Source organism: Podarcis gaigeae, assembly GCF_964106915.1.
Source record: "Podarcis gaigeae genome assembly, chromosome: 17".
Lineage (NCBI taxonomy): Eukaryota > Metazoa > Chordata > Lepidosauria > Squamata > Lacertidae > Podarcis > Podarcis gaigeae.
The window spans coordinates 25352891-25378781 of NC_139694.1; the positions used below are offsets into that span (position 1 = coordinate 25352891).

At 41.9% G+C, this 25891-nt stretch overlaps 1 protein-coding gene across 3 annotated transcripts in view; it reads right to left on the reverse strand.

Annotated features, from left to right (window-relative positions):
• The window catches only part of TTC39B (tetratricopeptide repeat domain 39B), a 51595-nt gene extending 25704 nt beyond the window's left edge, over positions 1 to 25891 (reverse strand). Inside the window, exons 1-2 of one of the 3 annotated variants that reach the window (XM_083719127.1) lie at positions 25444 to 25891; positions 6254 to 6288 (exon numbers count right to left, since the gene is read on the reverse strand). In XM_083719127.1, the coding sequence (XP_083575253.1) occupies positions 6254 to 6288; positions 25444 to 25503 (95 nt within the window). In that variant the 5' untranslated portion in view covers positions 25504 to 25891. Of the gene's footprint in view, positions 1 to 543; positions 831 to 6253; positions 6289 to 25443 lie in introns of those variants that run through there. The other 2 variants (XM_083719128.1, XM_083719129.1) reach the window with 2 other exon arrangements.

Below are 25891 nucleotides of genomic sequence, written 5' to 3' on the forward strand. Positions count from 1 at the left end.
CTGAATCTTATTGTAGTGAATCACCTTCTAAATTTGCTGCAAAGTCATTTCAGGCTTATTCTCTCCCCCCCCCCCCCCCCCGATGGCATTACAAATAAACAGCTATACTAAAACTAAACACCAAAGTCACCAGATAACGGAAGCTATTAGTTCCCTGAGAATCAAAATAAATCTCATACATGATAGATAGCTCCGATTTATTTTTTTAATGGTGTGACAATTTCAGCCATTCATCCAGCTATACACACCTTGCAGTATTCTGCAACCTATAAGATTGGCATCAGCAGAAACACAATGATAACTGCTAGAAATAAGCTATGAATGGAAAGGAAAACCAATCGCTTCTGAAATAATTCTGAATGTTAATCTCTTCCACGAAAGAGTTCACAGATATGCTGAACTTGCTTTTTTTACAGAATGCAATAAATTTTTATTAAGACAACCTCATAAAGCAATTTCCCCATAAAATTATTGTAATTACACCCTGACTTTTGCCATCGATTGTAGTAACCACTTAGCATAGATAAGACATGATATACTCACAGAATTAAATGAGTAGATAACTTTAGATGAATAACTGCAATTGCTACAGAAAGATAAGCCTCTCTCAGGCACGTTTTGTTTCCGTCAAGAGCCAGACAAGGCAGCAAAAACCACCTAGATAATATCCCATTTCCTCTGTTTTATTCCTCAATACTCATGAGGCTCTTATTAATTAGTTATCAGGCAGGAAAAAGATATAAAAGTTCACACAGAAGCAGCTGTCATCTCAGGAGCCCTCCATATTGCAATTTAAAAAGAAATGTCAGTTGAAATAGCTGCAGCTACAGCAATGCTGCTAGATGATGCCTCTGCAGGAAGAGGATGCTGGGAGATTTTCCCAATCTATGCTGCAGCCTAATTCTAATCCATCACTGCCTAACTACAAAGGGGGAAATGAAGACCAAATGCAACTCTGTGATTTGTGTTTGAAGGATGAAAAAGATTTTTGTGCTCCAGATTTCTGTGCTCCAATTAACATTAAATGTTTTAAATCTGATGAAAAGGAGAACCAGGCTATTTTACGCCGCATTTAAACAGAACAGAGCGCTAGAAACAACAGAGCTGTTTAATAATTCATTGCCTGTTCTAAAAATAGTATAGCAAGAAGTATAGAATGGTAGTTATTTACTGGAAATTCAGTCTGTTATACTTTATGTTTGAATTTCTCTTAAGTAGGTGTTAAGTATGATCCATGATAGTGAGATGGATAACTATATAGCATGCAATACAACAGATATCTAAGGAGAAATGTTAGAGAGGGCATGGAAACTCGAAGAAGCCAACAGTATGAAATATTCTTCCACTGATCATAGAATCATAGAACTGCAAAGTTGGAAGGGACCCCAAAAGTCCAGCCCAACCCCCTTCAATGCAGGAATCTCTCACTCAGAATGGGGCTCAAACCCTGGGATTAAGAGCTTCATGCTCTCCTAAGAAACTACAGAGAGAGCAAGTGAGCTTTCTAGAAGTCTTCACAAGCCATGTTAAGTCATGGGTAGGCAAACTAAGGCCCAGGGGCCGGATCCAGCCCAACTGCCTTCTAAATCCGGCCCACGGACGGTCTGGGAATCAGCGTGTTTTTACTTGAGATGAAGAAGAAGAAGAAGAAAAAGAGTTTGGATTTGATATCCCACCTTTCACTCCCCTTCAGGAGTCTCAAAGCGGCTAACATTCTCCTTTCCCTTCCTCCCCCACAACAAACACTCTGTGAGGTGAGTGGGGCTGAGAGACTTCACAGAAGTGTGACTGGCCAAGGTCACCCAGCAGCTGCATGTGGAGGAGCGGAGACATGAACCCGGTTCCCCAGATTATGTGACTGCCGCTCTTAACCACTACACCACACTGGCTCTAGAATGTGTCCTTTTATTTAAAATGCATCTCCCGGTTATTTGTGGGGCATAGGAATTAAGATGAGAAGATGCATCTTGGCTTTTCTTTCCAGACTATTTGGTAGTGCCCCAAATCTGTAAACCCGTGTTGCAGTTGCATCCCACTCCACAACAGTAGCAAGTTATGGTGGTGGCACCACATTGGCAGTCATGGTGGAAAAAGGAGTGGCAAGTAATTAATGGGGGAAATTGTGATGGAGCTAGATTTTCCCTGCAATGCAAGGGGTTGGACTAGATGACCCTTCCAACTCTAAAATTCTATGATTCTAGATTTGCTGGTTGGGGCTAGAAGAGAGATTAGAGCAAGAAAGGAAAGTCTGGCAGAGAAGGAATGTGCTAAGAAGAAGAAGCGAAGCCAAAGTCTCTCTGTGTGAGCTTCACTCTTGCTGACCAGAATAACATGTCTTGTAGGCAGAGGAGTGATGTGACCAAGAAAGGGGTCCAATAGCAGGATCACTGAGCGTGGGTGGAAGGAAAATCCCAATAACAGCATTTGTTGGAGCACTTACTGAAAGTGGCCTCCACCAAAGCAAATTTGGCAGCCTTGAAACACTTTACGAAGGTGGAGGGCTGAGCCCAGTTGTCCTCCCAGGGGCCATTGCTACTAAGGGTTAAGTGGTTGCTATAAAAAGTAAGCAAGCAGCAAGTAAGGGTGGCATTACAAAACATGCCCTTTGTCGTGACATCTTCAAAGCTTTTGCCTAGTCTCAGACTCCTGATCCTGTGCTTGAACTCTCTAGCCAGGGCTGGCCCAACCATGAGGCAAGGTGAGGAGACCGCTTCAGGCAGCAGGATCCACCGGACAGGCAGATTCTGATGCCAATCACAGGGTGATTTACAACATGGAACACAAATGTCAAATGTGTACACACAACATAAAAATATAAATATAAAAATCAAAGCAGTTATATAAATGCAGTTACAATATTAAGAAATACATGGGTTCTTTTCACTTTTCTTTATGATGTCTGCAGCTTATGCATGTGGTTAGACAAACTGCAGCACATCCAGATCTCCCATAAGCACAAACATTTATTAATATAAATCCAAGCACAGAAAAGCTAAACACACACTCATAGAACCTGAGTACTAGCAAACACAACTTGGCTTATCAAATACTTTAACCAGTAATGGAACAGTACTCCACATTCTTGATGGTATTTTAATTTTGTACACCTTAATATGGATTCCTTTATCAAGAGATAATAGTGAAAACTTTAACCACAGTTTTGAGATTAAAAGGCTAACCTTTCTTAAACACTTCTGGCTTCTATCTCTGCAATAATACCGCACAGAGCAGCTTGGGTAGGATCAAGGATTAAGAATATCCAACTTCAGTATGAGGAAAGGAGAGGGAGAGGGAAAGGCACTTCTAATGTTTCTTCATACCTGCACTTTGTGATTTTACAAGAAATTCTATTTTTTTAAAAAAAATATTTATGATATATCTGTATTTCTACTTAATGTATAGATGCAATAAAAAACAATTCAAAGCCACTGATATTGAAAATTTTAATGCTGAATAGTTAGCATCTTATGGCACCTTTTCCATGCATGAAGTGCCTCAAATACACTCTCAATAATCCTTACAACCAGTAGCAGTGGGTGGAGCAGTTGGGGCTGTGTTGCTACCCTGACTTGCTAACACTGCATGTCCCTGCTGTTTATTGAATGGGGAAGGGACAAGACTCCAAGAGCTCAGTGTAGTGTCAACATAGCCAATTCTGCCACTGTGCCGGCACCATAATCTCAGTGAAGTAGCATCAAAGCATGGTGTTGGGAAGTGAGGTGCCCCTCCACCCACAACACCCTGCCGCTGCTTACAACCAGTGCCAGATTTACTTATAAGCTAAACAAGCTATAGCTTAGGGCCCCACGGTCTTGGGGTACCACCAATCTTTCCCATGCAACAGTCACCCAGCTGAGTCATCCAGATCAGCTGAGATCAGCATTATCCCCATGCTGTAAGAACAGTGGTTTGCTTAAGGTCACCTATTACATTTATGCCTGAGAAGAGACTGGATCCAGGGACTTTGCCTACAGGTGTCCATCATACATACAGAATTGCAACTTGGGCCACAGCCTTTTCCTCATTTACCTGGGAGGAAGTAAGCCACACTGAATTCAAAAGGGTGTCCTCCCTGGTAAATGAGGAAAAGGCTGTGGCCTAAGTTGCAATTCTGTATGTATGATGTTGATAAATGTGTTCCCTCAAGGGTTCCTGATAGTAATGATGGAAGAACCTATCATGCAGGCAGCCACAGTGCTGGAAAAAGCCTGAGTCTACCCTCAACCAACTGGAAATTTATCTACAGCCATTATGCTCTCCTTACTCTTTCCTTACTAATGCAGGACCTTAGCAATAGGTGGGGTCAAAATATTTCACTTTTGACTACAAGCTGCGAAAAGAAGGTGGGACTTATATGCACATGGACATCTGCAGATCAGCTGGAAAACACTATCTATGCAGTTCAGATGGTGTAGGTAAGACTCACAAAGGTCAATGGCACAATTTGAGTAAATTTGCATAGTTGTATAAGTATGGCAGAACAACTCATCAAGCTTGAGATCTTTAACAAACATATTGTTCTAAAAGACCTTTCTGCACTAATTAGACAGACACATCCTAGCAATGATGGCATTATTTTCAGTGTTTTTTTGATCGCCATATTGGCTGTGATGCATAAGGAAATCTGATATTGTAGCTGACAGCACTGCGCTCACAGTTATTTTGCTGTATTGGATAAGCATGCAGCAAGCAGGAGCAGCGTACGGTTCATGTGCAATTCAAAAAAGTGAACAATAACAAATGTGCCCTTTAGATGAACTACCAAATAAACGAGACCACAAAGCTGAATGGGATCAAATCGGGCTACACCTTCATTGACTACAGATGAAGTGGTTTGGCATAGGCACTGGGCAAGCATTTATTTCTGGCCCGTCTGCTAGAAATGACATCAGGGTCAACCCAGCAGTGGGGATTCCTATGACTTAGATCATATAGGAGGATCCCTACAGGGATCGCCGCCTCTAAGAGCACTAAGGCCCAAGCCCCCGCAAGGGCAAATGGACAGAAGCAACTCCATCAGGAATCCCTTTAAGGGGATAACCTTTTTCTGGAGGGGAAAGCGAGAGTACAACAACCCTTTCAACCAAAACTAAGGTTAAAAGGTAAAGGGACCCCTTACTGTTAGGTCCAGTCACGAACGACTGTGGGGTTGCAGCGCTCATCTTGCTTTATTGGCCGAGGGAGCCTGCATACAGCTTCCGGGTCATGTGGCCAGCATGACTAAGCTGCTTCTGGTGAACCAGAGCAGCGCACAGAAACACTGTTTACCTTCCCGCCGGAGCGATACCTATTTATCTACCTGCACTTTGACGTGCTTTCGAACTGCTAGGTTGGCAGGAGCAGGGACCGAGCAACAGGAGCTCACCATGTCGCGGGGATTTGAACCACCAACCTTCTGATCAGCAAGCCCTAGGCTCTGTGGTTTAACCCACAGCACCACTTGCGTCCCTTAAAACTAAGGTTACCCAGTGCCTAAACTGCCGAAGTTGTGATGATTGCTACAAGGTAAGCAAAACCTCCAGGGCATAACCAATTCACCTGATAGGCAAATTCCTATTCAGCCCCCAAAATACAGTGACCACTGCAGCCATAGCAAAGTCAAGTCAATGAGTAAGTGCAAAATTACTGGAGTGGGTGTCGGGGGCTGGTGTAGGCTGTTTTAAACCCCCTGGGAGCGGACCTGAGGGAAGCCTGATTGTTCCCTCAGGCCCGCCCCTGGAGAGCCCCACCCTCCGTGCCACCCTGCCATTGGCCAATTCGGCAGTCTGATGTGGAGCAGGATTTCAAGCCAGGAGTGTCAGCCAAAGCTCGCGCTCCGGCACGCATCAGACCCGAACACACAGCCCTGTATCATCGGCGGGACGGAGGTGTTGGCCATCTCACAAGGCCGCCACACCTCTTAAAGGGGGTAAGCAGATCTATGGACACTATAGAGTGACTTTTGTTCTCTCTTCTCTGAACCACAAGCTGAGATGAAAAGAGACTGGGACCGTGCTGAGAAGCCCTAAGTTAAATGTCATTACAATAATAAGCTGACGAAATAGGGAAGAAGCAGTAGGTTAACTACGTTCTGCAGATACAGAAGGAAACAAGTAGCAGGAACATGAGGAGTTAAGGAGAAGCAGTGTTGGAAGTGATGTAAAAAGAGCAGAAAGGATAACACTACATTTAATTTAAATGTATGCTTCTCACTTCCGCCTTTCTTCCCAGCATCTCTATTAGGAGAATGAGGTTTTTAAAAAATCATACTTACACAGGGATGTTTTCAAAGGCATCCTCAAAGCTTTCCTGCAAATTAGTAAGGATAAATTGTTAGTAAGCTGAAATTGGTTACACTACATTTCAAACTCTTGTTGGCCGGAGCTGACATTCAGTTTGTGTAAACAGACTCATTCAGAACCAGCTGAACACCAATTCACTGGATCTGGGAACTATACAGTGGTACCTCGGTTTACAAACTTAATCCATTCTGGAAGTCTGTTCTTAAACTGAAACTGTTCTTAGTCGCTTTCGCTAATGAGGCCTCCCCCGCCAGTTCCCTTCCACTGTTTGGATTCCATTCTTAGACCAAGGTAAAGTTTGCAAAATGGATCACTATTTCCGGTTTTGTGGAGTTCGTAAAACGAATCGTTCTTAAACAACACTGTTCTTAAACCAAGGTACCACTATATATACCGTATTTTTCGCTCCATAGGACGCACTCCCCCCCTAAAAAGTAAGGGAAATGTCTGTGCGTCCTATGGAGCGAAGCCAGCAAGAACCGCTGCTGCTGACACGCTCTGCGCAGCTCTTCCGGCTCATTGTAAAGCCAGCAAGAGCCACTGCTGCTGACCTGAGCCGGGGAGGAGGGAGAGGAGGGGATTCCGTCCGTGTAAGCCATGTAAGCGGCTCCTCTCCCACTTTCCTGCTTTAAAGCAACTACGGAGGAGGGAAGGAAGGGGGCCATGGATCCTCTGCTAGCGAAGGCAGCAGATTCCCTCCTCCCGGGCTCCCTTTGAAGCAGCAAAGTGGGAGAGGAGCAGCTTACACTCGTGTATGCTCCTCTCCCACTTTCCTGCTTCAAAGTGGAGGGAATCCGCTGCAGTTGCGAGCAGAGGATCCATGGCTCCGCTTCCTTACCTCCTCCGTAGCTTGCTTTGAAGTAGAATAGATGCCGGGCAGGAAGACACAACCACACTTTGACCACTGGAAAGTCCACCTCAGCCTCCCCAGATATCCACTGAGAAGGCCAGGCTAATCTTGATGGCCATAAATCAGGCTCAGAATTATAAACTGAACTTAGATAAGCCATGGTTCTCCTTCCTACCCTCCTCTGATGCTCGCTTTAAAGCAGCAAAGCGGACAGGAGCCGCCCGCTTTGCTGCTTTAAATAGTTTAGTGCAACATTTGATTCAGAATATTTTTTTTCGTGCTTCCCTACCTCTAAAAACTAGGTGCGCCCTATGGAGCGAAAAATACGGTAGTTTATTGGGTTTCGCCCAGACCATCCAGGCACTAGCTCAGCACCTTCACAGCCATGCCAGACTCAGATGACAAAGAGAAATGTAGAGCTGAGTGTCTTTGGCATACTGATCAGTGTTTGAAACGCCCTTTGTTTTAGGCGCATTTTACAACAGGGAATTTCATTAGCGCAAGTAGTTTCTGAGATCTGGGTGCAGTACTGCACCTAAGATTTCAGATTGAAACTGCAGAGTGGAAAGAAAGGGGGACCTTTTTCTGTCTCCCTACTTCTAGCTACTCTCTGAAGACTGGAGAAGAGATCCTCTTAAGAATATTAGGGTGGTGGGCAGGGGAAGGACTAGACCATGTGAAAAATGAACATAATATTTTAGCTGCAGTTCACTCATTTTCAGCTTTGTATTCTTGTTATAAAAAATTACAACTAGACATTCCATTAATGCACCCATAACCTAGGTTTAAGCTGCCATTTAGCTCCTAGCTTTCATATCTCAGTTTCTAACACTGATACCAATGGTTCTCTAAAAAAAGCCACAAACATGCATCAGATCTGTGGATCTTATTCATCCCCCAATTGACAGAATGGACATGTTTGCAAGGGGGTGGGGATCAGTAAAAATAATTCCAAGAGCGGGGGACACACAACAACAGCTAGTTATTAGCCCTCTGGCAAATTATTAAACCATTTCAACTTGAATTTCAGAGGGTTTGTACACATAGCAGTCAGCTTATAAATGTATTGATTGTCTTAGACTAGAGACTTAGTTTAAATACTGCTTCGTGAAAAAAGACCAAGCTGGGGACACACAAGTAATCTGGGATTTGTTTGCTTTTGTATTTAGAGGCAGAATAGGATAATGCATTGCTATGTTACCTAGACTGCATTTCACCTCTTATGAACTTAGATCAGATGCTCTAAAAAAAGAGGAGCAATTCTAAGAACTTGACTAACAGGACAATCTGTTACAGATACCATCCCCTGGTGTGCCAACAATTGGATGAGTGTGTCATATAAGGGCAACATACAGTTCATTCATTTGGCTTGTCTTTGTTGTTAAATCAGGGCACAATTTTCCCTTCCAAGGATAGAAATGTAAGTATATATATTTACAACAATGGGTAATAAAGTTTTATGGCAACATTACTTAAACATGTTTATGTTCGGGTATTTTTATTATTTTTAATTAATTAATTGATTGATTGATTATTATTTGGGGAAGTATTTTGGGGGTATTTTTATTAATTTATTTTCTGTTGTAAATCTCTTCAAGCCTTTTGTTGCGAATTCATGATTTTAATTAACTAACTAAACAGTGAGTAGGGACAAGTGATGTAACTCGTGATGTTTTCCCACTTTTCATTTTTTGCCAATTACTGAGCCCATGTTGTTTCACAGCTCATTCTCTTTTGATTCTCTTTCATCAAATTTCATAATTGCTTTCAAAAATTATGTGTGTTATGCAACATGTATTTGGGCCACATAACTGATAACATATTTTGATTTGTGTAATTTTACTACAGACATACAATGTATGTGCATTTGGAAAGGATATGACTTGCATTAAGTGACAGTAATGTAGCAGGATTGATTATTACAAAAAAAAGGTCGTTCCCCCCCCCCCCATTTTATTTCTTTTTGAAAATAATATGAACCAACGCATCATAATCCAACAAACATTCACGGAATCTTGCTCAATGTGTACACAAAATAGCAAATTTTGTAATATTTCATAGGTAATTTTGAAAAATACAAACATCATTCACATCCCTAGTAGGAACACACCATTGGGTCACAAGAAATTATGGACACTGGCTACCAAGTAGCTGGCAGTAGAATTCTAAACTTGGCAACCTCTCTATATGCAAACTAGGTACCAGTTCCTGCTATCTGATTGAAGTAGGTACATAGGGATTTATGTTTGCTGTGTTGAGACTGCATATTTATTCAACATTGTATTCAATATTGGGCAGGAAAATGTTCAAGAAGGATAATGAAAACTAGAAGAGGTTTCATAGAGAGTTACAAGGATGCTTTTAAAAAAGACCCAAGTGGCAGTTTAAAGAATAAACTAATTTATTGTGTCATGAACTTTTGTTGCCAGGAGACTATCAGATACAGCATGGGGTGCAGGGATAGTTTTGGGCAGGAAATTAGCATAGAGACATAGCTACATTCCATCAAATAGTGTGTTCAGTTTATGCACACTTTTTTTAAAAGCAGTATTATTAACAAAAATTAATTGTTCTTGGCCCTAAAACACTCCAAATACAACTTTCAGGGTTTATGTTTCCCTCCCTGGGCTTCACCTGCAGCTTTCAGGGCTATTGCTCAACAAGTCCGGGAACCTCTGTTACAATAAGCTTCCTTGAAAAACTTGCTCCACCCCTGCACCAAGCAGGATATTGAACTACTTTCTAAAGGTGCGTTGTCACAAGATCTAATGGAAGAACAGAAGCAAATGATTCATTTCCAATTACTGGGGTTGAACTATTCTTCCTGATAAGGTGGGGAAATTAGCAAGAGTTCTAGTTGTGTAACTTATTCAAACCACAGTTCCATCATCCTATGCTGAAACAACATACTAATTTTTTTTATTTGGGTTTGTAAATGTGTTTATCTGATGTTATTTTAAAAACAAAGTATTGTTTTTATTAGAATACTTATATCCTGCCTTTCAAGAAAAGCTCTCAGTATTCTCAGTGTATAACAAAATTGGGCAACAATTAAAAAATACCCTAATGTTTTTGCTAAAGTGTCATGCACACCTTTGAGTCTTATTGGCTTTACTGTTAATTCTTTACTGAGCTAGATCTCTGAATTCTCAGCAGAAGAGACTCTTGGAAATGTAAAGGGAACAATGATGTATGAAGTTCTCTATCTACCCTTCTTGTTGCCTCACCATGCCCATGGCAGGAATATCCACTAAGTCCTGAGGTTATGCTGACACCATATCTGGATAACATGATAAATTAATGTCCAAAGGGGGCAGTGGGCATCTCTTGGATCCTCTTAATGGGCTGACGGCATCATCTTAACGTGCCATTTACAAAAATCTGCCTAGGACTAACAAAGAGTTGGCTACCATGGAGAGTCCATACTGTCCATAATGATAGATTCTTTCATGAAGCAGAAACAAAATCATACAATACGATTTTCAAAATCTACTTGTACTAACACAGTGAACATGTTATTACTATGCACATTTCTCACTACACACTAATAATGCCTCATGGACGCTTTTGCTATGATGCAATTCTTGCTGCAGCCCCACTACATTGTTTCGTCTCCATTGCAAACTTCTAATATCTTTAGAGGCCAGCCTAGGTAGCAGTTTTGTTATAAATTTTAATTGTTATAATGAAATCAGTTCTTTCCAAATATAGGACTAAAATAATAGTTATCTTGAGCACCTACTATTTACATGAGGGGGGAAAGCAAGACACTACTTGCTTGTAAAAACATGAACTCAAACTGTTTTCAATCTCAGATTACAGTCTAAATTTATCTTCTAAATTTAAGCCAACTGAAATAATGAGAACCTAAGTGAAGATCTGAACTGGAATATGAAAGATCATTCAGGTGATCTACTTCAGGTGTCACACACAGGCATGTCCAAAGTCCGTTTCGGGGGCCTAATTCGGCCCGCCAGGCCCTTAATCTCCTGGAGTAAAATCCTAAAAAAAGCTCAACAACTTTGGTTGGCCCTTCGGTCGGTCCTCACAGCCCTTCATTTCATCAAATGTGGCCCTCTTTTTTTAGTTTTTTGTTTATTAAAGATTTTCTTGTTTTACAGAAGTATGTGTAATGTCTCTCGTATTTTTTCCGTGTAACCTTTTTACAAATCAGTTTCATTTGTTGAGACTTTGGACACCACTGATAGCTCAGTGTGGTTGCAGCTGAAGGGGTTTTGACAGTTTGCTTACATCATGCAAAATCAACAAACTGTGCTTAATCTTAATTATTGCTTGTTTCAAACAAACCAGTTACCATTAATAAGAATAAGAAATTGAATTTATATACCCTCCCTATACCCGGCAGGTCTCAGGGCGGTTCACAGAATAATCAGAGCGGTTCACTGTCTGGGATCTGGATGACATGCTGAGTTGTAGAAAATCAGAAGCAAAAGCTTCCACTCTTCTCAGGTGTGGCTGCAAGGAGCTGCATGTGAGCAAGTCCAAAGCTTGCAGTGTCTCATTACTGCCATTGACCATGGTATTCTTCTGGAGCGGCTGTCTGAGTTGGCGGTGGGTGGCACCACTTTATGATGGTTCTGGTCCTATTTAGATGGTCGTTTCCAGAGGGTGATGCTTGGGAAGTGCTCTTCAGCCTACTTCTGCTTTACATCTTCAGGTGAGGCAGTGGATGTGCTGGACCGCTGTCTTGTCTCGGTAAGGGACTGGATGAGAGCCAACAGACTGAAGCTGGATCCAGTCTGAGGCACCAGACCAAATGGTTGAGAGTTTTTCCAGGAACAATGCTTGGGTGGGTGCTGCCTTTTAATTTCTAAAGAGAAGGCAGTTCTATCTCCTGAGCTCACTGTTCAGCACTACAGTACTGATATTAGGAAATAAAGCTGTGGGGGCTGGTGGGTCTCTTCCTGTAGCTTGCGGGGTCATATCTGGTCCACAGGTTAGCCACCCCCACTGTAGACATAGACAACACTCAAATTCAAGGTACATTTCTGCATTTAGATAAGGGGTGGGGAAACTGTGAACCTTCTCATTTGTTGGTTTCCAATTCCCTCCACTCCTGCTCAGAATGGTCAGCAATGCTGGGAGTTGTGGTCAAGCAACATCTGGATAGCCACATATTCCACACCCCCAATCTAAAGACTGTTGCCATCTTCACGAGAAGAGCATAAGGGTCTTCAATGCTTATGAATTGCTGCTTGTCTTCGTTACCTTTGTTCTACTATGGAGATACTAGAAGCAAATCCTTTTGCATTGAGTGCTCCCTTGTGGTCAAGCTTTTTACTTCTCCCTCAGAAGACTGTGGCACAAGCAACCTGTTGTAAAACTAAATAGTGAAATTCATGCCAACCCAGAAGTAAAGCCTATTGAGTCCAATGGGACTTACTCTGATGTAAGCGTGCATAGGATGGCAGCCTAAGGCACTTAGACTTTCAACGCTGTAACTCCATGTGTTTATGCAACAATTGCCCAAATGTTGCCTGGTTGAAGCAGCCCTTTGTAGCACTCACACGACAATTTTTAATACTTCCCCATTCCCTTCATCACATTCAACAGAGCCCATCCATCTTCACTGCTGTGTGGAAACAAATTGTGCAAACGTCAAACGTTAGTATCAGTAAGAATCATTAGTCACCAATGGTATCTTCTAACTTTTAAAAGAGTTTAAAGGTTGAACATGTACTACCTACTCCAGCTTTCATGTTTCTATGTAGCAGTTGGTGTTGTTTTTTAAGGGCTTCTTTTTCTTCTTTGGCAATCACTCGTAGCCAAGTAAGATTGTCTTCCATAAACATGGTTTTAACAATGAGTCTGTAAGTGACTGTGGAAGCCAATTCTGGATTCACATGTCCTTCCACAGTGGGGAGATTGGTTTCTGGGTGGGAGTTGATCACGGTGTGGATTTGCCAAGCGTGCCTTCCGCTTAGCATGTTTCTCCCTTGCATCCTGTGTTCAAGCATCTTCAAAGCCCATGACACCTTTGGTAAAGGCTGTTCTCCAATTGGAGTGCTTGCAGGCAAGTGTTTCCCAATTGTTGGTGTGTAAACTACATTTTTAAACTGCCTCGAGAGAGTCTTTAAACCTCTTTTCTTGACTTTTCTTTAAAGGCAGTACCAGCAAGACTACCTTGGAATGGTTTAGTCAAATTATTATTAGTTTAGGTGAATAAGAACAATCCCAGGCAGTTCAGAGAGAAATGTCCAGATTTTTAGCCACTGATGTGCCATCAGTGACCCAACCCAATAATGCATTATCAAAAAAAGGATTATAAAAAAATTATGACCTTTGTGGACTTACAGTGCAATCCTTAACATGTCTACTCAGAAGTAAGCTCTACTGAACTCAGTGTGGCTTATTCCCAGGTAAGTGGGGTTAGGACTGCAGTCTTACCTTCTGAGTCCCATTGATTTTGAGCAGGATGAATTCAGGCATGTGTTTGACTCTAATGAGATTTAGAAACTGGATTGAATTCTGATGGATTAAATTCTTTGCTTTTTTTTTTAAAGAACGTTCACAGTGAAAATCGACTTAAGAGTTTTCCAGATTAATATAGACTGTATATAATTTTTGCTTAAAATCATTGTTTTCAAAGCATTAACCTGAATTTTATATTCAGAGTCTTAGAATATAGTCCATTTACTATCCAATTATTTTGTTATAGTGGTCTGGACATTTCAGGTGGAAGACAATCTGTATGAAGAGCATATGCAACTGTAAAAATCCAGTTAAACCTACCTGCCTGTGTGCCACTAATTGACACTTAACACTAAAGTAGCTGGCACTATTAAGCTCTTCTGCTAAGCTCAAAAGTCTCTCTAAAACCTTGAGGGAAGGGATGGTTACAGCTCAATGTCTGTGTCTTTTAATGTAATTTGGATTAAAGCACTATATCTGGACACAGCTTTGATTTTGTCAAGAAACAGCAAAGAATAGCCAGCTGATTTTGGCACAGATTCAGTGTGGCCAGTCTGAGAGTGCAGAGAAACAGCAGTTCATTTGTCTTCACATGTTTTACTTTAGCTCATTGTCTATTTATACATGCCATCTGCTTCCAGCTCTATCCACATTTTTCTTTAGCTGTTATGACAACAAGACTTGTCTTCTACCCTCCGGTAGTAAAAAATCTCTAAATAGATTTATGGTTGCATTGGAAGATGATGACCACAAATTTATGCTATACATTTGCTGAACTGGGAGCGGGGCAAAAAAACAGGCTCATGTGTGTCCCCCAGTCTTTGTGCAGAGAATGAGCAGAAAGGAGCAGGAAAGTTAGAGAGGAACCAAAGTCAGACCACCTCAATCCAAGTACATCAAACGGCCAGACTGATGATTGAGATGGAATACATGCAATCCACCATCTGCACGTGTTCGAGCCACATGTGACCACTGACACATGCACCATTTTTGGCCCCAGAAGCAGCCGGGTGCGGAACGGCGTGGGCTTACACACATCCCACCAATGTATGCAGTGCCTCAGAATGTAACCCCCACGTAAATGGGGAGTTGGCTCTACTTAATGGACAACTTTGGTCAGTTCTGTACTATAGTAGGGCAGCCTTTCCCAATCTGTTACCTTCCAGATGATTTGGGCAATTCCCATCAACCCCAGCCAGCCTGTTATATATAAAAAAGAAAATATAGATGGCAGCAGGGAAGCTTTCCTGTCTTGAAATATATGAAATCTGGAACCAAGCCACAGGGGGTACTACAGATTTTGGGGTATTTTCAGTGTAGACACTGCAGGTCGGTTATGCAAAAAGCTTTTTTTTTCTATTCCAAACATGCAATGTTTAGTCAAGGCAATGATTATTCATTGACATTACAGAAGTTAAATATTACTAAGGGGCTTTCTTACCACTGTGTTTGGTTTGCATGAGAACTATTCCATCTGATCCTTTCTGAGCTGAGTAGCAGACAACTTTCACGGCGATATGCAAAAATATCCAGTGGGTGCTTGTTTGCATAGAGGAGAGAATGAGCAACTTTTTGGAGACCATGAAATACTGCATAGCTTGTTTTCTGCTCCTCTCCTTCCACTACACTGTATTGCATGTTCCAAAAAAAAAAAAAAAAAGGAAAGGAAAGGGAAAAAAAACCTCATGTTGGCTTACCAACACCTTTCCTTCCTGTCTTCCCTTGGATTTCCATAGGCCATGCTGCTCTAGAAACTTATTCATATGAGCCTTTGTGCTTGACTGCAAGTCCACTTCCGCCTTAAGGAGGAGGTGGTGTTGCGGGCTCTCACGACCCCTCCACATGTGTGCGCAGGGGGTGGGTGGCCAGCCCTGCGCGACTGGGGGATTCCCGGCTGTGTCACTGGCCAGGCCAACCAATCTGGTTGGTCTAGGGGTGTGGCCTGCCCAATAAAGGCAGGACACAACTGGGAGATCTCTCTCTTTCTGGCTTTCAGCTGCTTCGGTTTCCCCACCCTCCCGTCTTTTAAGGTTTTCATCTCTTTTGACCTTGCTATGGACTTTGGTTGGTCGCCGTTGAGGGGCCTGATAGGAATGTTTCCACTTGGCAAATTGGCACCAGCCCCTTGGTTTTCGCCTACCTCGTAGCAAATTGTCACAACTTTTTAAGGTTTGGCGGTTAGGCATTGAAATATTTCTGGAGAAGAGAAGAGGGGAGCTAGCGCCTTCACCTGCCCCACATATTGAAGGGTATTCCGTTAAAGGATTCCAGGGGGCGTGGCCCTGTCCAAAGCCTAGGGAGGTTAGGGCCTAAGGCACGACCCCTATTGGTGACCCCCAGGGGAGCTCCTAGTTGATGTGCATCAGGGGGACTCCCCCTATTGGTGGTTAACCCTTCCCGGACTCCCTGCAGACAGGCTGGAGTCAGATATGGTTGGTTAGATCCAGTGCCTAAGCCAATACCGTTCATCATCTGTAACCAATAAAGTTGTGGCCTTTTGTAGCCCATTAATCTTAAATATTTGAGTCATGTGTCTTTATTTAACCAAGTGGGGGGGGGTCAGGACTTGCCACGCAATGTAGCTACCTCACAATTTCTCGGCAGCCCCCCTTTTGGAGTAACAGATGGATAAAAAATAACAGAGGTTCATGGGTCCTCCCCCCAAAAAAATGATTTTTAAATATATAAATTCAACCTGCTCTGTAATGTTTTGATCTAGATTTTTATTTTACTAGATGCACGTGATTTCCAGCTTCACCTGGTTCACCAGCTATGGCCTTTGCTGGACAGGGGCAGCTTGGTCACTGTGCTTTGTGCTCTAATAACTTTGTGTTTGAGCTATTGCAATGTGTTCTATATGGGTCTGCTGCTGAACACAGTTCAGACGCTGCAGCTAGTACATAATGCAGCTGTGAAAATCTTGCTATGCTTCTCATTTAGGCACCGTATAACTCCAGTCCCAAAGCACTGTCAGAACAATTTCATTACTTGTTTTATATACTGTACATTTCTTACCTCTTTTAGCTTTATATATTGTATAATAAATAAATAAAGGAATAAGTTGGGCTTCATCTCAATAAATAAAAAGCCCAGTGTGCTGAAGCAGTTTTGGAATCAAATATTCTGTACTCATTAACAGAAGAAGAACATTGTTTCTGTAATGGAAAATCCTATATTCCACATTTTGTACATTGATGCGCTTTCATGTGACGTCAAAAAGCAGCAGAAATAACAGCAACTTTAACAGGTTCTTAAAATAAGGTTAGTACAAAAAAGGCAGTACAAACGTCATTTTAGTTGAAACGAGGTACAGTGGTACCTCGGGTTAAGTACTTAATTCATTCCAGAGGTCCGTTCTTAACCTGAAACTGTTCTTAACCTGAAGCACCACTTTAGCTAATGGGGCCTCCCGCTGCTGCCACGCCGCCGGAAAACAATATCTGTTCTCATCCTGAAGCAAAGTTCTTAACCCGAGGTACTATTTCTGGGTTAGCAGAGTCTGTAACCTAAAGCGTATGTAACCTGAGGTACCACTGTATAGAATTTGCAGCATTGGCCTAGAATCCTTCTTCTCAAGACCAGTCTAACCATGTCAACAGTGTGATGCAGCACCAAAAAAAGCTAATAATATTCTATGCTGCATCAATAAAAGTCTAATGTCCCAATCAAGGGAAGTAATAGTAGCACTCTGTTCTGCCTTGGTCAGACCACACCTGGAGTACTATGTCCAGTTCTGGGCGCCACAGTTTAAGAAAGATATTGACAAGCTGGAATGTGTGCAGAGGAGGGCAACCAAGAAGATCAAGGGTCTGAAAGCCAAGCCTTATGAGGAATGGTTGAGGGAGTTGGGCATGTTTAGCCTAGAAAAGAGGAGACTGAAAGGAAATATAATAGCCATCTAAAGGGCTGTCGAATAGAGGATGGAGCAAACTTATTTTCTCCCGCTTTGGAAGCTATGACTCAAACCAAAGGATTCAAGTTGCAAGAAACGAGCTTCCATCAGGAAGAACTTTCTGACAGTAAGAGCTGTTTGACAGGGGAAAGGTTTCCCTCAGGAAGTGGTGGACTGGACTCCCCTTCACTGGAGGTTTTTAAGCCACACACACACACACACACACACACACACACACACACACACAGCTTTACTGTGGCCCATAGACCCAAAATACAAAGTACAAGGTTTATAAGCAGAGATTGGATGGTCATCTGTCATGGATGCTTTAGTTGAGATTTCTGCATTGCAGGGGCTTAGACTAGATGACCCTGGGGGGTCCCTTTGAACTCCACAATACTATGTTTCTATGATGGTTACTCTACAATTCTGCAATTTTATGAGAGTTACTTTTTAGTTTTTACTAAACCTTTGCAAAATATGAAGCTTCACGCAGTTCTGACTTTTCAGAGATTGTTACTCAGAGAGCCTTAAATGACATATATTGTGTTTAAATGACACCATGTAGAACATTCTTTAGTCAAAAACAAAAACCGGGTCCAAAAATATCCTTTAATAGCCTTCAACAGAGGCCAGCAGGCAGTACATTTTAACCAAGGCAGAACTACACAAGTTCTCTGTGGCTTCCAATTATTTTATATCAAGCTGCTCAGTTACACCACAAGAGAATCCCCTAGTGGCCAATTATTGCCACATGAAACCTCCCTTACAACACTGGCATAGTACACATTGGCATAATAAACTGCAATGTGCTGGCTGACATTTTCAAAATACATTCTTGGAGCATCAAAATATTTTTTGTACTTCCTTCTAGAAAAGAAAGAACTATTACATTAAGAGAAGTGTTAGAATAAGGGACATAAAGCAGGGATGACCAGGTTAAATTCTCCCTCACCAATAAAGCTTATTGGGATAATACTATGTAATCACCTTGAGCTACTTTAAGGGAGAGCAGTATAAAATTATATAGTTTTCCAAAACTGGTGTTCCTTGCTTTTTGAGTTATCACTTTGAAATGGAAGTTGCAGATTGCACAAAAAGTGTACATTTCCTATAAAAGACACACACCCGGATGGCTATATATTCAGTTGCACAGATATATTCAGCCACATGGAGAATGGGCCCTACACATGTAGAAGGGGAATCCAGGATTTTCTTTTGCATGGTGGAGCCCTTCATGCACAGGGCCTGTTTTCTTTGAGGCTGAAGATGGAGTTGCCAGCTGATGGTTGAATGGTACATCAGTGCCAAAGGGGTATGACCAGCTGTCTTGAGTCCATTTCTCACTTCAGTGCATAGGGATGTTTGCTAGAGCACTTTTATACAGCTGCACAATTTCAGGATTTATGCTAATTATAGACTCCACGAGTTATGAAATCTGAATAAAACAACCCTTTGGCAGTTTAAGACATATGAATGAAAACCTTTCTTTGTTTATGTGTTTATGATCTACAGTCACCCGGCATATTTTATCTGGGCGGTTAACCAAAATTAGCAAAATAAAACAACATTAAGAATATAAAATAAGAGCAGCATAAAAGATGGTTCTTTTAGCAGATTTACTATATATTTTAGAAAGGAGGGAAGGAGTCCTATGCTTGCCATTAAACCATCATAATTTAACTGGAGTATGGTAGCAAAACAGGTCTTGAACTTTATTCTGCAAGTAGAATTACTTCCACTTCAAAGTAATTTATGCAGCCCAAGCACATCTTGTTTCCCAATTTCAGGCATTAAAATCAACCAAGAAACTCTAAACCAAGCTACAGCAAAGCATGAATGCGTGTGTGGGTACTCCCAGTCTTCCTGCTGCAATGCGACTCTGAGCTACGCCATGGTTTGGCTTAGCGATATGTGCAAACTGGGTTAATGGTAAGCAGAAAGTAGAAAGTGTTCATGCTAACATTAGATCAGTCTACTTGTCTTTCATTAAAAATTCACTTTAGGAGAGAAAGACAAATCACAGAGTACTGTGCATAAATGACTCCTCTTCCTTTCTAAAGCTCAGGATACTCTCCTCAGCCTTGTCATCATTTTGCCTTTGACACCATTTCCAAGAGCCTTATGAAAACCTGCCTTTTTACTTTTCCAGTTCCATCCACTTTTGTTCTCCAGTTACTTCATTTTGAAAGGATCTTGTGTACTTCAACCTTTACTCCAACGGAGAGACATCTTTAGAGCTGTTCTCTCATACATTTTTTCCTCTGGAGTTCTTATTCACATGTAGAGCATCAGATCCAAGTCATTATGCAAAGAGATGCTATGTCTGCCTCCCATCTCTTGAGCCTTCTCTTTAATCCAGACAGTTTTATGACCATCTAGCTTAAATTCAACTTCAACTTGTCCAAGCACCGGGAACTGCCTTGGAAATGTATTGTGAGCAAATAGGAGAAGATTGACATATTTATGTTCACATAGTGTCTGTGATAATAAGACATGAGTCCAGGATTCATGGACATGAACATTTCCCCTGCTTGGTGGCAGCAGCTAGTTAATTGTAATTGTAGTTAATTGTTTATGTAAACATAAACAAAGTTTAAAGACAGATTACACAAGGTGTCTCTTTAAACTTCAAAGGGGCAGTTTCCTCAAATGACCTTGGCACTATTGATTGTGTCTTCCATGATATTTAATTTGTAGGAAATAGTTCATAGCAGGCAAGTCAACTTGGTATTGGACAAATAGATGCATTGCACAAGGGTAAAAGGCTATTTTAATTTGCTTTCTAATTTGACTTGAAGATATGTAATGCTTCCATCAAGAGGCTTCAGTTTTCTTAAAGATGGAGGAATCTTTATGTTGTCCCCTGGACACCAATTGCATGTCACAAACGTACTCCTTAGTATTATGCTCAACGGACATAATCAACACTGTATTATATATTGTAGTAATGCAACGTAGGCATTTATTGTTCTCTTTGATAGCCCCTTGCTACTTTTTATTTTTAAATAGCCAAGGCTTTATTACATGCATTTCCTAAAAAGCAAAACGTATTTTTAACTACATTTTATATGAAAATGCATGTAGCAGAGCCTAGATTAAAAATAATGATAAGAGGAACAGACGAGGAGGGGAAAGAGGGGTGGTGGTTAACACTCTCCCTAGCCATGACATTTTTCTCTGCTCAAAGTGTCTCCCCATGGCTGCCTTTTCTTCCCGCTAGGTTCACACACTACTCTTGCATAAGCCTTGTAATAATTACCAAAGGATCCAGTGTTGCCTGCACTGTTCAATGTGTTGTGCAAGTTGATATATGTAATCTCTGTGAGAAACAGAAGTGAATAAAAATTGTGTAAGTTAGCCTCAGGGTTAGGTTAACATTCAGGACCTAGAAATGTTCATGGCACCATTTTATCCAAAAGGTCCAGAAGTCAAAATAAGTTTAATTTAGGCAACTACATCCTGTATACTTCATTTTAGTGATACTTTTGTCAATTCTCACATTAATTAACTCTTAAATGGGGGGGGGGTACTTCAAAGACTCAAGTTCTCTCTCTCTCTCTCTCTCTCTCACACACACACACAAAATAATATATTTCAATAACCAATCCTTACATCTTTCAATTTCTCCAGTCAAAAGCATTCTTAGAAAAAAGAAGGAACTGCAGCCTATTTTCTACCTGCTTCACCATTAAAGCCAAGAGGCAAATAAGACATTATGGAATCACAATTGTGTGCATGGCCATGAATCAGCCTCATGCATGCCTACATATGCAGACTCCTCCCAGAAACCTGCAATTATACTTGGAACTCTTCAATTAACCATAGTTTCTCATTATATCTGAACCAAAAAAAAATAGTTACCAGCTTCAGGACAATTTGGGATTCCTGCCTTGTTTTTAACTTGATAGGAGTAGTTAACAGGTTTGGAAACACTGAACTTTAAAGTATGCCTAATGGAACACTTCCTGTCTTATTGCAAGAAAGAAAGGAGCATCACAATGGCAAAAGACAAGATATTCCGTACTTTTCAGTGTATAAGACTAGGGTTTGTTTTTTACTAAAAATAATTTTTTTGGGGGGTAGTCTTATACACGGGGGCAATCTCTCCCTCCCCCCATTTCCTTAATTTTGAGTCCCCCAAAACAGGGGACATATACAGGGGCGTGTTATACACTGAAAAATACGGTAATCCAAATGTGGTCTAAGAACCAGGTCTTAATTTGTATAAGACTGGTGGTTGGGTACATTTTAAGTATTCCATAGGCAGTTGGGATGTGGAGTGAAACTCTCAGCTTGCGGCAGGTTTAGGGAGGGAAGCAGAGACAACTGTTCTTCCCCTCAGTGGCGGATACTTCCAGTCTGGGAATCCCATCTGCAAAAAAGACAACTTGGAAGAAGTGTTTTCAACAAGAAAACTCATATTGTGGTGAGGGTACAGCTTTCCTGCCTGTGCAGTGCTTTAAACTGCGGTCTACTCCACCATGATCCTTTTTTATATTGATTCAGCCCAGCCCAGGTGAAGGCAGCCCACCAGTTTCTAAGTGTGGGCGTCTGTCCTACAGGAATATGAAAAGGACTGAGATCTAGGGTGAGCTACAAACAAGCTTTAACAAATTAACATTAAGGAGCTAGATTTAGACCACTGTCTACTCCAGCAGAGCATCATAAAACTGCCTACCAAAAACTAGCATATGAATGGATTCTGACTAAGAAGATTTGCAGAAAGGCAAGTTGCTGAACTTTCACTCCCTGGATAGCTTGACAAACTTACAAGAGACCTGAAGGGGAAGCTTGACACAGAATAGAATCCCAGAGAAAATGGTAAATTAGGGGGAAATTTAAAACAAAACAAAACACCACAGTATGGTTAACTTCACAAAGTGAAAAATATGTGTTACACAGATTTAGAAGGAAAACACAATTTACTGAAGCTTTCTGGACAGTATCCAAAATACACTGTTTTTAAAATAACCAATACTCCCGTTGTCAAAACAAAAAAAAATCCTTCCAGTAGCACCTTAAAGACCAACTAAGTCAGTTCTTGGTATGAGCTTTCGTGTGCATGCACACTTCTTCAGATACTTCTTCAGATAAGAAGTGTATTCTTCAGATACACTTCTTCAATACTCCCGTTGTTACTCTTCTCTTCATATTCCTAAATGATCTACTAGTATTATTAAAGGGACATGGGTGGCGCTGTGGTCTAAACCACTGAGCCTCTTGGGCTTGCTGATTGGAAGGTTGGTGGTTCGAATCCACATGATGGGGTGAACTCCCATTGCTCTGTCCCAGCTTCTGCCAACTTACAAGTTTGAAAGCACACCAGTATGAGTAGATAAATAGGCACTGAGGTGGTGGAAAGATGAACCGCGTTTATATGCACTTTGGCATTCATCACCGTGTCCCATTGCGCCAGAAGTGGTTTAGTCATGCTGGCCACATGACCCGGAAAGCTGTTTTCAGACAAACTCTGGCTCCCTCGGCCTGAATCGAAATGAGTGCCTCACCCCACAGTCACACTGGACTTAACCATCCAGGGGTCCTTTACCTTTACTTTTTACTTAGTGTTATTATATGTCCCAATATTTAAAAGATTCATTGAAGCAAAGAAATTTATGTGATGAGATAGCCCTAAAAAGCAGTCAGAACAGTTTTAACAGCCATCCTCATTCAATAAAATGGCTAGGATATAGTAGAATTGGCATATCAAGCAATTTGCCAAGTGAAAAGGAAGCCTGCAGCAGCACCACAAAGGCTGCTTAGGCATGACTACTGAGTCACCTTTCTTCCCCTGATAAAGTCTTGACAAAAATCTAGATATATACCAATGTTGTATCTATGTTGGGCAGGGCACAGTTTACAAGCAGGCCAGGATCTCACGCACAAGTGTTGCTGCTATGCATGATCCATGATAAGAATTATCTCCTTCATCAAACCCCCAGTACCAACTTCAGGTTGTACATAGTGCCATTAATTACATTTTTCCAGGTTAAAACTAATAAAAAGCTCAGACAAAACACACAGAAATCCAGCTATAATATAAAAGTAAACTAAAATTCATCTCTAATTGCTCCTATTCAGGATAGATGCCTACTATATCTGGTTCCATATTTTTCATATTGCATCATTTGTCCACTTGCTCATCTGGATTGTTTTACTAAACTCTCTTTTGAATTATGCAAGCACCTCTAGCATGAGGCATTCTATTTCCTCCTGCTCTTTACAGCACAGTATCTGGGTGACAGGGGTCATATGTAGGTGGTTTATTATTACAGAGTGTAGAATTTCAATGGTACGAGCACTGACTTCCTAAATGACCTAAAATATTGCAGTCATGGTTCCCATAAGGAAATAAAATGTACAGCGGAAGAGGGCCACTCTAGACTACTTTCAAAAACATAAAAGAAACACCATGGCTTCAGCTTAAAACAGCTGCAGGAATCATATATAGTAACGACATAACATGAGGCTGCTAGAGATATTCTATTTGATCTACATTTGGGGTCTTCCCAGATAAGGGGCATTCTGACAGCCACAAACATATCAGGTTAGAAGAGACTGTGGGAGTCATTGTGGTTAAAGTGTTGAACCAGGACCTGGGTTCAAATCCTCATTGAGCCAGTCACAGTCTCTCAGTCACTGATTTGTTGGGAAGATAAAAATCCGGAGGGAGAAAACATGCATGCTACCCTGAACCCCTTGGAAGTAAGGTGGGATATATGTGTAATGGTAAATATAATAAAAAGAGACGAGGATACTTGGGCATGATGTCTGCAAGCTTTGTATCATGAACTGCTATCACTTATTTGCAGGCTGCAGCTCTGGAATTCTTTTCTGCGCTTCAAAGCAATTCCTGAACAGATGAATTCAGGGGGCAGCTGCCTAGGCCAAATCAAATGAATAAATAAAAATACTTAACTAAAAGTAGAAACGGTAGGAAGATCTTGACAGGGGTTTCTTTTCCTGAGCACTTGGGCTCAAAAGAAAATAAAACAACTGTGGCCGAGACGTTTCATTTTGAATCTGCTAAGACAGAGCCTGACAGAGGGTGATGACAGGTGGGTATCCTGCCTGTGACACACACACAACCAACGTAAATCCTGGCTACACCCCTAGACGAATTATAAAAATGACACGAAGGGTGTTGTACACCTAATAAATAATAACGAAAGCACCTCGAGGGATAATGAGATCTCAGTTCTGAATGATTCTATGTAATTTTGCAACACAGCATCGCTGCTGACCATCACATTTAAAAAAAAAAGATGCAAGAGTTCCATTTTGTCTTTTTATTCTGCACCCCCCCCCAATCCTTTCGGGTGAGATTTGAATTTACCATTATTGAACTTAACATTCGATATTTATGAGGTCACATCGGGGCTGGATTTCGGTTTGATGAGGCCCTAAGCAACTGAAGGTAATGGGGCCCTTTATATGCCCAGCTGTCCTTTGTCAACAACAAATTGTCGCTGTTTTTTAATGTTGAATATATGCTATATGGTGATTTACGGACCTAATAGGTATCTAAAACCATTTTCACATAACAGCCTACAACACAAAACACTGTTGCTGTATGTAGGTTTTATTTTATTTGTTTTTTATCTTATATTTTGGAAATGTACATCCAGGGGTTTTTTTCTTTAATTTTTTTGGGGGGGTCTCCAAGAGAGCGGGGCCCGAAGCTCTAGCTTGTTTAGCTTTTACGTAAATCCGGCACTGCAACACAGCAGCACCTGTTGGTCGCCAGGCGGCGAGAAAGTGAGAGGAGGAGAAAACCTTCTCTCCCTTTCTCCATCCTTTCCCACGCACCGACCTTCCGACCCATATCCGAAACTCGACGAACAACCCGACGCGCCTTGCCCATTCATCACCTACGGAAGGGATTCACGCGTTCGGCACCGGCGTAACGGCTTTCACACGTTCACGCGTGTGTGACACGCAACTCTCGCCCCCCTCTCCCCCTCCCCCCGCGCCCACGGCGTTACCTCTTCGCCTCCTCCTCCTCCTGCGCTTGTCCCTTCGGTTCCATTTCTGACACTCGCCATATTCCCCGCGGGGCCGGCTCGTCTCGTGTGAAGGGCGGTGAGGCTCTCTCTCTCTCGGGTCAGGATGTGAGGGGATCCAGGAGCGCCGTGGCAGCGAGACCCTCCCTCAGCCCTTCGCTTCCAGGATAGAGTCCGTCAGGTCGGTTGGCGGCGGCAGCGGCTCTTGTCTGACTGAATCCACCTCAGGCGGCTGTTTGCCGGCGTCCTCCTACCCGCCCGGCTCGCGCCCGCTCCTCATCTGCATATCACGCCCCGCCCATCGCATTTAAAAGTCACACACGCAAAAAGTGGGGGCAGTCGACGTTCTACACACACACACACCGAGCTCCGCGTCGTGTCGACTCCGCCCACCGTATTTACATGACGAGGAGGACCGACCTATGGAAGC